Raw genomic sequence first — 16,699 nt, forward strand, 5'->3', positions numbered from 1 at the left:
CATTCACGTGTAATCACCCTTTTCTTCGCCATATTCCCTCTGCTTCACTTTTCTGTTATCAAGTAAGATCCTTGACCTACTTGTTGTTTCATCAAATACATTTGCATGCAAAATTCGATCCCGCATTTTGCTAATTCATACCCTCGCATGAGAAGGAAAGTATTTCTTCGAAACTCCGTGGATTAAGGACTATCCACCTATCTAGTGTTTCCTTTTTAGATTAAATATGTTTTTTAACTGTTTTTCAAAGTGTTTTTTAACATGTTTTATTAACTGTTTGCTCGTATATATATATATATATATATATATATATATATATATATATATATATATATATATATATGATGAGAGTAATGGAAAGAGTATTCCGACAAAATAGAGAAATAAAAAAGGAACAAACCGAGTTATTTGTTCATCAACGTTCCGTCTTTATTACATCCAGAGAAAGTCTAAAAATAAAGAGGAAACGTTCATAAAGACATAACTCGGTTTGTTCCTCTCTCTCTCTCTCTTTCTCTCTCTCTCTCTCTCTATATATATATATATATATATATAACAAATAACAATCGAGGTGAGAACAACAGTCCGATCAATACAAGTAATATAAATATTTATTTAAAAATGTGTTTTTATTGTATACATTAATACATAAATACATAAATACATAAAGCTTCATTGTGTAATATTAGTCATCAGAAATAACTTGGCTTTGACTCAACATTTTGTTGCGTCTCGCTGTTTCTTGCTCGACTAATTTTAAATCAATATTTTGTCATTAGACTTATATATATATATATATATATATATATATATATATATATATATATACCATTCACCAGCGTGTCAATATATATATATATATATATATATATATATATATATATATATATATATATATATATACTTGGATAAAATATCAATACGAAAAATATATAATGATTATATCTTTTCTGTATTTATTTCCTATATGTTGACGTGTAGGAATAAAAAAGTCTTTTGAAAAGAAAACGAAAATGGTTCTTTCAAATATACATATTTTCGACCGATCTTTCGGTATTTTCGTTGTTAATACACTTAGTTATATTTTTGGAAAAAAGGATCTCGGCAGAAACTAAATAAATAAATATATATATATATATATATATATATATATATAAAAATTTCCTTAAATAAAAGTGTATTATTTATATTTTTTATTTTCAGAAAGTTTAGATGATAAGTCATCGATACCGTCGGTTTCAACCCTGATAATAGAGGAGATGAGGTGTATCGACTGAAGAGAGCTTGATGTGGGTATCTTAAACGGTACCCTATTACCAGGTTTGAAACCGACTATACCGATGACTTATCTCACCTAAACTTTATATATATATATATATATATATGTATGTATATATATATATATATATATATATATATATATATATATATATATATATATATATATATATATATATATATAAATTACGCGACTCATTGTTTGCGGAAAATTTAAATGCAATATTCGTTTTCATTATACTCGAAAACCTTTTTTTCTCAATTACCGACTCGATTCGGGTTTGGATCTAGGAGCATGCCTTTCCCACAAGCGCCGGCGGAAACTTGGCGAATATTCGGCGGATGGCGGCGATTAGGCCGGCTTTGGTGTTGTTGGAAGTCATGTTGCTGATGTCCTCGACGTATGACCAAGCGCATTAGTCCAGCGGGTGCAGATTGAGTCGGGGGGGGGGGCTGTGAGAGAAGGGTACATGTTCATAGTACTCCTTGTGAAGCTAAGCTTGGGAATCTGTGGCTGTGTGGGTCGGCGCCAAGTCCTGCTGCTAAACCCAGGGTCTGCCAGCGACCACCCGATTGCACCAGGGGATCACCACGCGCTTCAGCACATTCAGGTAAACTTTTGTGTTGACTTTCAAGCCGACTTCGAAGATGTGACGTGGCATGACCTGACCCTTACTTGAAACCACACCAAAGACAATAAGAGTGGCCAGAATTTTCGTTAATCTGTGTCCTCAAGCGTTGAACCATCCGGATTTGCATTTTGAAGGTATTGTTAATGCTCATGTTTTCATAACTTGGATCATTAGAGAGCATGAGTTGTAGAGCGGCGCATCTCCAATCTCGCTCGTTGAACATCGTGTCATTTGCACACATGATAGAAGTCTCCTACCGCTTTTTGAATTTGATGTGCACAACTGGCGAACTAGCAGATTGCCTGCAACAACAACAACAACAACAACAAAAAAAAAACGAAAACCGGCTTTCATCAAACGGAAACGGAATCATGTTAGCGTTTTTAGGGAGACAATTTTATCTTCCAGCTTGTGTATATTTATTAGATCTGAAAACATGTGAAAGTCAGAAATATTGCTGTTATGCTTTTTTAAACGAAACTGTTGTTTGCTTTTCTTTTTTAAACTCAGCATTGAAATCTTCTAAACTCTGTTTCAAAATGAACTGCATCTAAAATAGCGTGGATGTTAATTCTATTTGCCAAATTTGTATCGTTGGGAAATTTTTGGCCTTGAAGTTGCATTCTTTAGCTCCTTATATCAAGTGGCTTCATGCCTTGTCTAAAGCGAATTTCATAAAATATACAATGTGTATGCAATACTAAGAAACAAAACCAAAATTGAATCTGAAAATAAATGTAATGAAATTCACTTTAATCTTTCGTCGACTATTACAGCATGTATTATTAAATCATTACATCATTATATTAATATATTAATATACTTTTTCTTTCTTTACCGCCATGAAGAATTGCCTCCAGGAATGCGTCCAGGTAAATATCATATTTTGATATTTTTTTTAATCTGTTCTCTTAGAAATTGTATCAAATATGATCGAGTATAATTCTTGGTTTTATACGTGTTTGTCTCTTTAATATTTTACTGGAAGAACCCATGGAAATTCCACGGAATCAGAAATATGTTTAACCAAAACATATGCTTTGATGAATCTGGTATTATTCTGTATAGCGCACAATTTTTTTTTTCTTAGATAAACCAATAACACACAGCAATACGAGATTATTAACATTTCTATGAAAAAATGTCCATTGTATTATAAATATAGAACTAGCCCAAATGAAATAAATTAATAAACACTAAAAAAATATTGAGAAAGAAATATAGTACATCATACTTCCGCACAAATAAAAAAAATCACATTGTAAGAATCAACGTTTAAATGTTAATTTTTCAACATATAAATATTTGTTTGGTTTTTTTTTTTAAACAGTCTTTGTTGTATTTTATCATTTTAAACGTAAACTTACATATTTCAATTTAAATTTTAAACAACGCTTCGGAAATTTTTTTAACTGATTGATTTCACGCATGCAACGAGTCCCTCTTATCCTGGAGATTTGAAAATATCACCGTCGAAGAACAACACGGTGGTTCGATTTTTCGTTGTATTAGCACTATGCCACGAAAGTAGGAAAAAAAAGAGGAAATAAAAAAACAAAACAAATTGGATCTAATCCTGACAAAGACGCTATAATCGTCGAAAATTAAGATTTCAAAACATATAAATATATGTTCAGTTTTTAGACAATATGCGTGGTATTTTGGCTTTCTAAACTTAAACATTTTAATTCAATTTAAATTTTAAAAACGCGTATATCACAGAGAAAACAATCTAAATTAATTTATATGTAAACATATATACATAAATATAAACAAATAGAACTTGGAACTATGATTTTTGCAAGGAAAATGATTACAGTCTCTGATGAGTTGTCCGATGTTTGTACACCATTCAATGAAACATGTGTATGGCAAATAAAATATTGCGAATGAAAAATCAAAAGATACATTTATTTTGGCTTTGGAATGCAACCTATTTAAATGCATATATATATATATATATATATATATATATATATATATATATATATATATATATATATATACTAGCAAAAGTACCCGTCGGTGACTGGGTTAAAAAACAGCCTACAAAAATGGACTCTGATTTATGAAAGTATGATAAGTTATGAAAAGGAAGGGTTGTAAAGAGATAGCTTCGAATTTGTGGGTATCAAAACCAAAGCAAAATATGATGAAAGTAAAAATAAAATAGACAAACCCCATAATTTATTATACCATATCTGTTCACACTGAAACACTTATCACAATATTCTGTGGATCTATATTAAAAAAAAACTTGTTAAACTTTGTGACATATTTCCATTCTATGGAGGTCAGGCACCAACGAACACTCAATAATTTTATTATACCATATTTCTTACAAACTGAAACATAATTATCAAAGTATACTTACGCAGATAGATATGAAAAGTCTTTATTAAAGTTTGTGCTTATTTCCATTCTATGAAGGCCAGGCCCGAACGCAGACCCCACAATTTTATTATATCATCCCTATTTAAGTTAAAACATACTTATTAAAGTATCCTTATGTACATCTATTTCAAAAACAATTGTAAACGTGTTTTTTTTTTTCATTTTTAAATTTTTTGTTTCCATACTTTGTGGACAAGGCGCGACGCAGACCCCACAATTTTAATGAACCACCGTTCTGCCAGATCAAACATACCCATTCCTGTGTCTCGATACATCTTCTATCATTATATGTAATCATTTTTTTAAATAGTCAACCATATAGGAGCCTATTAGTGACCAGAAACACACACACACATTCAGCTTTATATATATATATATATATATATATATATATATATATATATATATATATATATATATATATATATATATAAAATGGGTGAAGAAATTCCAACGAAAGAAAGATGTATATATAAATAAGGGGGTCGTCACCAATAATGTGTATTTTTTAAGATTATTTTATTATTCCGTGTCTTGGTTTTTCATTGAGAATTCTGTTTAGATCATTGTAATAATGTTTTTAAATCATTGAAATCGTTTTCAACGCGTTTCAGACGTTCTGTGAAGCGTCCTCTTCAGAAATTATTTTCAAAATGTGTTGGAGATATAAAAATAGATTTTTCTAGTTCATTTGAAGTGTTTCCAGGGGGTGGAAACGTGTAAGTGTCTACTATTCTTTGGAATGTTCAATCTTTATTACTTTCTATATGTATGTAAATATATATATATATATATATATATATATATATTATAATTATGCTCTAATTATATGTGTTATAATTATGTTATCATTATATGAATTATAATTATGTTAGAGGTATATACGTTGTCTACTTTTGAATTATGCACTGGGCATTTTCGTAATATTTCTTCTATTCACTGAACCGCATTATTTCTTTTTCTAGTGCTAGTTGGATGTTACAAAGACACACTTATTCGAGCCATGACTTTTAAAGAAGATGTGAAATCAGTTCAACAATGTATTAATATTTGTAAGAAAAGTGGACTCTCACCTGCCGGTGTACAGGTACGTCTTTTAAATATAACATGTTTTAAATCATCCGAAGCAAAAATTAAAATGATTGCAAAGAGGAAAATATTCGTTTCTATAATGTTATCATAACGTCCTTATGAAATAAAAACACAATAAATAAAGTTATAATTATATTATGAAATAAAAACACAATAAAGTGTTCTTATGAAATAAAAACACAATAAATAAAGTTATAATGTTCTTATAAAATAAAAACACAGTAAATAAAGTTATAATGTTCTTATAAAATAAAAACACAATAAATAAAGTTATAATTTTCTTATGAAATAAAAACACAATAAATAAAGTTATAATTTTCTTATGAAATAAAAAACAATAAATAAAGTTATAATTATATTATGAAATAAAAACAATAAATAAAGTTATAATTATATTATGAAATAAAAACACAATAAAGTGTTCTTATGAAATAAAAACACAATAAATAAAGTTATAATGTCCTTATAAAATAAAAACACAATAAATAAAGTTATAATGTTCTTATAAAATAAAAACACAATGAATAAAATTATAATTTTCTTATGAAATAAAAACACAATAAATAAAGTTATAATTTTCTTATGAAATAAAAACAATAAATAAAGTTATAATTTTCTTATGAAATAAAACACAATAAATAAAGTTATAATATTCTTATAAAATAAAAACAAAGTAAATAAGATTATAATTTTCTTATGAAATAAAAACACAATAAATAAAGTTATAATGTTCTTATTATAATCTTATTTACTTTGTTTTTATTTTATAAGAATATTATAACTTTATTTATTGTGTTTTATACGTTTTATTTTTTATAACCGTATCTTTCTGTTTAGTTACATTATTGTTTCGGCTACTAGGTCGTTTTTTTTTGTTTTTTTGGCCGTGTATAGCGTCCTCAGACTTTTACAGAAATATTCGCTATTTTGGGATGAAAGAGTGAAAGAGTGAATGAGGTCAGGTGGGGTTTGCGAGGAGGGCGGATGAGAAAGAGAGGAAGGGAACAAGGGGGAAGGTGGGGGTGTTTAGTATGTCGATAATGTTTTAGTTTTGGGGTTTAAGGAACTTGTGGGGGAGGGTCTGGGAGGTTAATTTCTGGTGTGGCTGAGGGTATAGGAATACATGAGGGGAATATGTGGGGGTGGGATGAGGGAGGGTTACTTTAAATTCGAGTCTTAGTGTTAAAGTTTTTAGCGTCTCGTTGGTGAGATGATTTCTTGGTAAGTATGTCTTGACCTGTTGGGTTTTCAATTATGTTTGGAAGCGGGGGGGGGACTATGATTCGGTTTATTTATTTTTAGTTTTTATTTTGTGTTTAATTGTTTGGAGAGGGTTAGCTAGCAGTCGCGGCCACGGTACACACATGCGCACGTACACACATATATACTTAAAAGAAACGGTCACAGGTACACATACATCCCCGCCCTGGCGTGCAAATATATGTGCGCATGTGCGCCTGCATGCATAGACACCTGCGTTGCTCTCGCTTACGTCAAATTTTCTTTAAGGTGCCAAGATTGGGTGCGCGTGCGTAGGCATGGATGAGCACATACACAGATACATACGCACATCGACGCCTCTGCCCGCAGGGAGGCGATTATATGGCCTCATATGCGCATATTGATTCAGGCATACTAGCACCCCACGCATACGTGCAAGCGCGTGCGCACATGCAGATACCAATACTCGTGAGCACATACATCAACATATATACACACACACATATGTGTATATATGTTGATGTATGTGCTCATACATTCACTCTTCACTCTTTCATCCCAAAATAGCGAACATTTCTGTAAAAGTCTGAGGACGCTACAGACGGCCAAAAAACGGCCGAGTAGCCGAAACAATAATGTAACTTAACATAAAGATACGGTAATAAAAAATAAAACGCGCATTTGCTCTGCAAGTATTGAGCACTTTCTTCAGTTTTTATTAATTACCATCTCCACTAAATATACATATACATATATATATTGTCTGTCTGTGCGCACATTTCTCTACCAAACTACTCTGTCAATTTTCAGTCTACAGACTCGAGATTTGATATAAAGGGGTATTGAGAGCTGGGAAAATATTTTTAATCGGTCTTCGGCCAGAAATTTAGCTGTCAAGGGGGCAATGTTCAACGATTTAACCTTTGAAAACTCTACAAAACTCCTCCACAAATTTGGAGTCTAAACACTTGAAATTTTAGATGTAGGTTTCCTGTGCATGGATCAAACTTTTTAATTCAATTTGATCCAAAATAAAAAAAATGTTAAGGTGTCCAAATTCGGGTCAAAGTTAAAAAAAAATGATCTCTGCGATCTCTACCAAATTTCTAGGCTAATGTTTGGTCTAAACATTTGAAATTTTACATAAAATATATTCAGACATGTCGCAAGCGTTTTAATCAGTTTTCGGGCGAAAATTTGGCTCCACAGAAGTCAAAGTTGAAATAGATGACCATTGCAGACCCTAACAAACTTCTCCGCTAATTTTGGATCTAAACACTTGAAATATAGATGTAGATTACCTGGACATGAGTCAATTTATATATATATATATATATATATATATATATATATATATATATATATATATATATATTTAATTATTATAGTAAAAAAATAATTATGACAGCCCCTTTAAGAAATTCGTTTCTTATCGTTGAGCACTTTTAGTTGAATTAAAGTAAGCCAACTTAACTCTTATGCATAGATCATCGTATAACGATTAGATCACTCTCTGACTGACGTAAATGAACATTTAAAATTAAAAAAATGTTTAAATTCGACGTTATTTCATGCGGTTAATGGTAGCCGAATGGATTAGGTCTTCGCTAACCGAGCCAGAGATGTCTTGTGATGCGGGGTTCGGATCGTTCGACTGGTATTAATCGTGACACCCTGCACTGAAAATTCCCGAAAGGATGAAACACTAGTGTCTGTAGGTATTTAATTATTATAGTAAAAAAAATAATTATATATATATATATATATATATATATATATATATATATATATATATATATATATATATATATATATGCACATAAAGTTCTGAAGACTGTACAGGACCCGAGAAAGTCCGGGCTGAACTGCTCGTTATTAAAAACTGAGTTAAGTAGTTTGTTAAGTTTATGATAAAAAATATCTCAACATATTAAATTACATACCCAAAATGCGTGTTGCAATATTTGATTAGTTTAAATATTTATTTATTTTATGTTCAGTTTTCGAAGCAATGTTTTTGCGGAGGACATTATGCGAAATATGGACATTCTAACCAATGTAACATGAAATGCAAGTCTGGCGAGATTTGTGGAGGTACCTTTGCTACATCCGTCTACAAAATTGGTAAGTTCTTTTGCTTGGATTCGTTTACTATTTTAATGCAAAAAAAATGTTACCGTGTTATGTTCGTTACAGCATCGACTACTTCTATTATTAAAATCAAAGTTATTTTAATTGTTCCGATTTTACCGCAAGAAAAAGTTACCGTGTTATGTGTTTTACAGAATCGAGAAATTCCCTCATTATAAATATAATTATTTCAATTGTTCCAGTTTTACCGCAAAACGGTTACCGCGTTATATTCGGTAGAGTATCGACTATTTCCCTTATCTCTTCTCTTCTTTTCTCTTCTCTATATCTTCTCTTCTTCTATTCTTTCTTTTCTTCTATTCTATTCTTTTCTATCTATTCTATCTTCTTCTTCTATCTATCTTCTATATAAATAAAATGAACTCATTTTTCCCGTCCGATTTTGACATTAATAGGATTAAAAATCAAGATATTTCATGCAAATATAATATGCACAAACGGCAGAACAATATCTGAGGTGTGTTATAGGCTTATTATTTCTCAAATTCCTCGATAATCTTAGATTTCTATACTTTTTCTGCTGAGAAGTCACGGCCAAAATCGGTTAAGATCAATGGAAGTGGTAAAATATTTTCTCTCTAATAAATTCCTCCTCCCCCTGCCACCACTTAACACCGTTTGGGGATCGTTCACAAGGAACAGTTGAGAAGAGAACACCGGTTTGGCTTCGTAGTTCTTTCATGTGAAGTTATTTAAAATCACTAAACTAAGCTGCAGTGCTCTGTGGCGTAGTGGTTAGCGTGCTGGACAATTCACATTATATTTTCACGTTCGCGCCGACCTACCGTAGTCGTTTTTTTTTTTTGTTTTTGTTTTTCCTAAACAACTGGAATGGACTTTTCTTGGTGGCCGAACTGTTAACGTTGCAGATGGTTTTTTTTTCACACTTTATTTTCCTACTTTTACTCATGACTCCGGGTTTGATCCTTCCTACTTACCTACCATAACATGTTTTAAAACTCCCCCCCTGTCCCGGAAACAAACACTCGGGCAACGCCGGGTACCCCCGCTAGTTATAAATATATTTATTTTAATTGTTCCAGTTTTACCGCAAAAAAGGTCACCGTGTTATGTGTGTTACAGAATTGATTAATTCCCTTTTAAAAATATATTCATTTTTATTGTTTCGATTTTATTGCAAAATGTTTAACGTTTATATGTGGCACGGTATCTACTACTTCCCTTATTAAAAACAGATTATCATCTGGAGATATAGCTTAGTTGTGGAGCATTCGATTACAGATTGAATGATTCCCTTGTTCAAGCCCTCACTATTTTATTTTTTTCTAATTAAAGAGTTCAGTTTACCATTTTAAATCGCCGCAAATCATTTCTTCCTTTTCATATTTTAAAATCAAACTTTAATCAGAAGTTACCTTTCCAATGCATTCATTGTCAAGCCCAGATATCAGCTGACGTGATATTATAAACAAACACAGACGGGATTTGCTAAACGACATTATCATTATTATTTTTTATGATTTTTTTTTTGCGAGTTAGTCCACCGAGCAAAGTATTTCTCATAATATATATATATATATATATATATATATATATATATATATATATATATATATATATATATATATATATAAAAGCACACTAAACCACGCTTTTCCCTCTTTCTACCACTATGGCTCCATCCCAAAGCCTTGAATCCACGAGGGGCATTGGCCACCCATAAATTTATAGATGCTTTTGTAGTGAGGAGTTATTTTTCTGGGTGAGGGCTGTCCCCATGTCCAACCTTCCCAGAAAGTATATAGCAACTAAACTTCCCAAATAGTCACTCATCTGTTTCAGGCCAAGTTCAACGTTTCTTAAACGGTGAATCTGGCGAGAACCAATGTGTCAACGTATTTGTGCCATAGAACACACCTTGGAAGCAGCCTTTAAAACTGGTGACCCCGACGTGATTATCCTTAGATCTATGTTAGATATCTATACCTTATACCTTATATTTGTCCATTAAATTTTTATATGAAAGTGCAATGAGGATGACGAAGTTCCAAAACATTACTTATAAAATACGTTATACTGATATGAAAAACATTATACTTATATTAAAAACGTTATAATGATATATTAGAACGTTATAGGAATATTAAAAACGGTATACTTATATTAAGAAGGTTATACTGATATTAAAAACGTTATACTGATAAAAACGTTCTATTAAAAAGGTTATACTGATATAAAAAACGTAATACTTATATTAAAAACGTTATACTTATATTTAAAACATAATACTGATATTAAAAACGTTATACTTATATTAAAAACTTTATACTGATATAAAACATTACACTGACATTAAAAATGGTATACTTATATTAAATAAGTTGTACTTATATTAAAAAGGTTATACTTATATTATAAACGTTATACTTATATTAAAAACGTTATACTTATATTAAAAACTATAACTATAAGGTTTTAATATCACTATAACGTTTTTAATATAAGTATAACGTTTATTAAGTTATACTGATATTAAGTTATATTGATATTAACTTATATTAATATTAAAAACGTTATACTGATATTAAAAAAGTTATACTTATATTAAAAACATTATACTGATATTAAAAACGTTATACTGATATTAAAAAAGTTATACTTATATTAAAAACGTTTTACTGATATACACATTATACTGATATTAAAAACGTTATAATGATATTAAAAACGTTTTTAAAAACGTGTACTGATATAAACACGTCATACTTATATTAAAAACCATATACTTACATTACTAACGTTATACTGATATTAAAAACGTTATACTGATATGAGAAATTTATACTGATATTAAAACCGTTTATAAGTATACTGATATTAAAAACGTTATAAGTATAAAGTTCTAAATATAAGTATAAGACTTATATTTAAAACGTTATATTTATATTAAAAAAGTTATACTTATCTATACAGATATAAAAACGTTACACTTATATTATAAACGTTATAAGTTATACCTATATAAAAACGTTATTCTGATATTTAAAACGTTATACTGATATTAATAACAATGTACTTATATTAAAAACGTTATACTGATATTAAAAACGTTATACTGATATTTAAAACGTTATACTTATATTAAAAACGTTATACTGATATTAATAAAAATATACTTATATTAAAAAAATTATACTGATATTAAAAACGTTATACTGATATTTAAAACGTAATACTGATATTAAAAACTTTATACTGATATCAATGAAAATGTACTTATATTAAAACCGTTATACTTATATTAAAACGTTATACTTATATTAAATAAGTGAATCTGATATTAAAAACGGTCTACGCATATTAAAAGCAGTATACTTATATTTAAAACCGTTATTAAAAATGTTATACTGATATTAAAAACGTTATACTGATATTAAAAACGTTATCCTTATATTAGATAAGTGATGCTGCTATTAAAAACCGTCTACGTATATTAAAATCATTACACTTATATTAAAAACATTACATTTATATTAAAAATATTATACTGATATTAAAAACGTTATGCTGATATTAAAAACCTTATACTGATATCATATACGTTATACTGATATTAAAAACGTTATACTGATATTATATAACCTTATAGCTATATTAAAAATGTTATACTTATATTACAAAGTTATACTGATATTAAAAGTTATACCTTTATTAGAAACGTTATATTGATATTAAAAACGTTATACTGATATTAAAACCTTATACTTATAGTAAAAACATTATACCGACATTAAAAAAGTAATAATTTTATTAAAAACGTTTTACTGATATTAAAACGTTATACTGATATTAAAAACTTTATACTTATATTAAAAACATAATACTGGTATTAAAAACGTTCTACGTATATTAAAAACTTTATACTGATATAAAATATTACACTGATATTAAAAATGTTATACTTATATTAAAAACATAATACTGATATGAAAAACGTTATACTGATATTAAAAAAGTTATGCTTATATTAAAAACGTTATATTGATACAAAACGTTATATATATATATATATATATATATATATTAAATGTTATTTATACTGATATTAAAAACGTTATATTTATAATAAAACATTATACTGACATTAAAACCCTATAGTTATATTAAAAACGTTATACGCGTATTAAAAACGTTATACTGATATTGAAAACGGTGTACTTATATTAAAAACCTTATATTCTGTTAAACACGTTATACTGATATTAAGAACGTTTTACTGATAATTAAACGCGATGCTGATAATAAACGTTATACTGATATTAAAAAAATTATTATTAAATAATGTTCTGTTAAAAACGTTATACTTATATTAAAAACGTTATAATGATATTACAAAACGTATTATTTATATTAGAAACGTAATACTTATATTAGAAACTTTATACTTATATTAGAAACGTTATACTGATATTCAAGACGTAATATTTATATTAGAAACGTAATACTTATATTAGAAACTTTATACTTATATTAGAAACGTTATACTGATATTCAAAACGTAATATTTATATTAGAAACGTAATACTTATATTAGAAACTTTATACTTATATTAGAAACGTTATACTTATATTAGAAACGTTATACTTATATTAGAAAAGGAAATAGGAATTATACTTATATTAAAAACGTTATACTGATATTAATAACGTTATACTGATATTAAAAAGTTATACTGATATTAAAAAAGTTATACTTATATTAAAAAACGTTAGACTGATATTAAAAACGTTATATGAATATTAAAAACGTTTTTTTTTTACACGGTGGTCACTACTTATCAAGGTGCGTAAACCGCTCAGGGATAAGGGTTATTGCAAGTACATTACGTTAGTGTGGAGATTTGATGAAGTGTTTACTTAAGGGTGCGGTTCATTAGGAATTTGTTAACGTTGGACTTGAAGACATCCAAGTTGTAGTAAGGTGGGAAGCAGGCAGACGGAACAGAGTTCCACAGGGGAAATTTTTCACAGTGGATTCAGCTAGACGGGTGTTTTTCGTGAAAGATTGGCGAGGGGGCGGAGATTGGAGTTCAGACGAGCACCTGCCATGGAAATAACGATAAAACAAGGATAGGCTCGCAACGTCTCTTCTGTGGGAGAGAGGTTGCAGGATAGAGAAAAGGTCATCTCCCACTAAGCCACGAAGTCTATTTTGTACTGTGTCAAGGCAGGATAGGCTGTTTTTAGCAGCTCCTGCCCAGATATGGCAGCAGTATTCCATCCTTGGACGTACTTGGCTTTTATATAGATAGAGAATTGCATCAGTAGTGAGATATCTTCTGGAGCGGGAGAAAGATCCCACCATCTTTCCAGCGACCTTGACAACAGACTTGATGTACGTGTTCCATTTCAGATCAGGAGTAAAGGTCAAACCCAGAAGCTTTTCAAAACACGGGGCCTCTCCTAGACAAGAGCCATCCATCCCAGTTGATGCCAGATGGGGATCAGAGCGTTGATGATGTAAGGATAGGAGTTTGGTTTTAGATGCATTAAAGGTAACCAGCCACGTCTTCCCCCACTGAACCACGCGCTCGAGATCAGAGGAGAGAGAATCAGAGAGAACTTTGTCATTTACAGCCTTTGATGTGTTGCCATAGATGGCCGTGTCATCAGCATATATGTCAACGAATGATTTAAGTATGTGTTTAGGGAGGTTATTGATGTAGATCAGGAAGAGAGTTGGGCCCAGGATTGACCCTTGAGGGACTCCAGCATTAATACTGCAGGCCCCTGATTTTTGTCCATCGACCACTACTCTTATGAGCCTATCGGAGAGAAATGATTTAATGACTGAGAAAACATTTCCAGTTATACCGTAGCTGGAAATCTTGTGAAGTAGACCCTTATGCCATACCTTGTCGAAGGCCTTTGATATGTCAAGAGCAATTGCCCTAGAAAGGAAGCCTTTGTCAAGAGATTCACTAATCCTGTGAGATGTAACCATTAGCACATCTGCGGTAGATCTTGCAGAACGGAAGCCATATCGTGTGTCACTAAGAAGGTTGTTTCTGCTGAGGTGATTGACTATTTCTCTATTTAATATGGATTCCAGAAACTTACTCATAACACACAGGAGACTTATTGGTCTGTACTGAAAGGGACATGACTTATCACCTGAATTCTTAAATACAGGACAAACTGGTGAGGTTTTCCAGGGAGTCGGAAAGCACTTCTCCTTAAGGCAGCGCTTAAATAGTTTCGTAAGTATGGGAGCAAGTTCTGGTTGAAGCTTTTTTTAACACTATAATTGGGATGCCGTCAGGGCCAGTTGCTTTACTGGAATCAAGGTTCTTGATTAGCTTGGCGACCTCATGCACGGATATTTGTATGTTACCTAGCGTGTTCTGTGTTATAGGAGGAAATATGGGGAGTTGATGGCCTTCGTCGCATAGGGTAGAATTAGCTGCAAAGTTCTTTGCAAATAGTTTGGCCTTGTCTGATGCTGACGAGATGACCTCTCGTCCATTGATAATGGTTGGGATAGAACGTACACTTCTGTTCATGATCTTATTTGTTATTTGCCAAAGATTATCGTTATTTGCATGATAGGCATTTGACGCTTCAAACAACCCATACGCCACATACCATTTTTTGGTAAAAAAATGAACTATCTACATTGACGGCCAACCGCTTGCTATGATAAGAAACTAGTTATACTTATATTAGAAACGGTATACTGATATTAAAAACGTTCTTTATATTAAATAAGTGATGCTGATATATATTTTTAAAAAATAAGTGATGCTGATGTATATTAAAAACGCTATCTCATATTAAAAACGTTATACTGATATTAAAATCGTTATACTGATATTAAAAACATTATACTGATATAAAAACAATTTTATACTGATATTAAAAACGTAATACTTATATTAGAAACGTTACACTTATATTAGAATCGTTATACTTATATTAGAAACGGAAATAGAAATAATACTTTTTAATATTTTATATATTTTTTATAACTTATTTAATATTTTAAATAAAATAAGGTTTACTTTATATATTTTTGTATAACTTATTTAATAATTTATACTTTATATATTTAATAATAATGCATACTTTATATATTTAAAAATAATTTATACTTTATATATTTAATAATTTATACTTTATATATTTAATAATAATTTAAACTTTATATATTTAATACATATTTTATATATTTAATAATAATACATACTTTATATATTTAATAATAATTTATACTTTATATATTCAATAATAATTTATACATTATATATTTAATAATAATTAATACTTTATATATTTAATACTTTATACTTTATATATTTAATATTTATAAATATATATTTATATTTAAATATATAAAGTTATACTTTATATATTTTTGTATAACTTATTTAATAATCTAATAAAATAAGTTATACTTTAATAAGTTATACAAAATAAGTTATACAAACATAAGTTACATAAAATAAGTTATATAAAATAAGTTATAAAAATAAGGTATATAAAATAAGTTATACTTTTAATATATTTAATAAAAACGTTATACTTATATTAAAAACGTTATACTTACGTTATATAAGTGATACTGATATGAAAAACGTTATACTAATATTATAAACTTTATAATTTAATTATTATGAACGTTATACTGATATTTAATTTATTATGAACGTTATACTGAAATTAATAACGTTATACTGATATTAGAAACGTGATACTTATTCATGCTGATATTAAAACGTTGTACTTATGTAAAATAATTTATACTTATATTAAAAACGTTATACTGATATTAAAAACGTTATACTTATATGAAAAATCATACTCAGGATAACGTTTTATATTAAAAACATTAAATGATATTAAAAACTTTATCAGTATAACATATGATATTAAAACATCATCAGTATAACGTTTTATATCAAAAACATTAT

General features: G+C 29.2%; 1 protein-coding gene across 1 annotated transcript in view; it reads left to right on the forward strand.

The window, feature by feature from the left end:
* Positions 1–16,699, forward strand: part of LOC145239994 (IgGFc-binding protein-like) — a 266,786-nt gene that overhangs the window by 50,738 nt on the left and 199,349 nt on the right. The window contains exons 11-13 of the mRNA XM_080103577.1: positions 2,759–2,782; positions 5,270–5,391; positions 8,618–8,741. Coding sequence (XP_079959703.1) covers positions 2,759–2,782; positions 5,270–5,391; positions 8,618–8,741 — 270 coding nt within the window. The remainder of the gene's footprint in view (positions 1–2,758; positions 2,783–5,269; positions 5,392–8,617; positions 8,742–16,699) is intronic.

Source organism: Euprymna scolopes, chromosome 19 (assembly GCF_053919585.1).
Source record: "Euprymna scolopes isolate OS-2025 chromosome 19, ASM5391958v1, whole genome shotgun sequence".
Classification (NCBI taxonomy): domain Eukaryota; kingdom Metazoa; phylum Mollusca; class Cephalopoda; order Sepiida; family Sepiolidae; genus Euprymna; species Euprymna scolopes.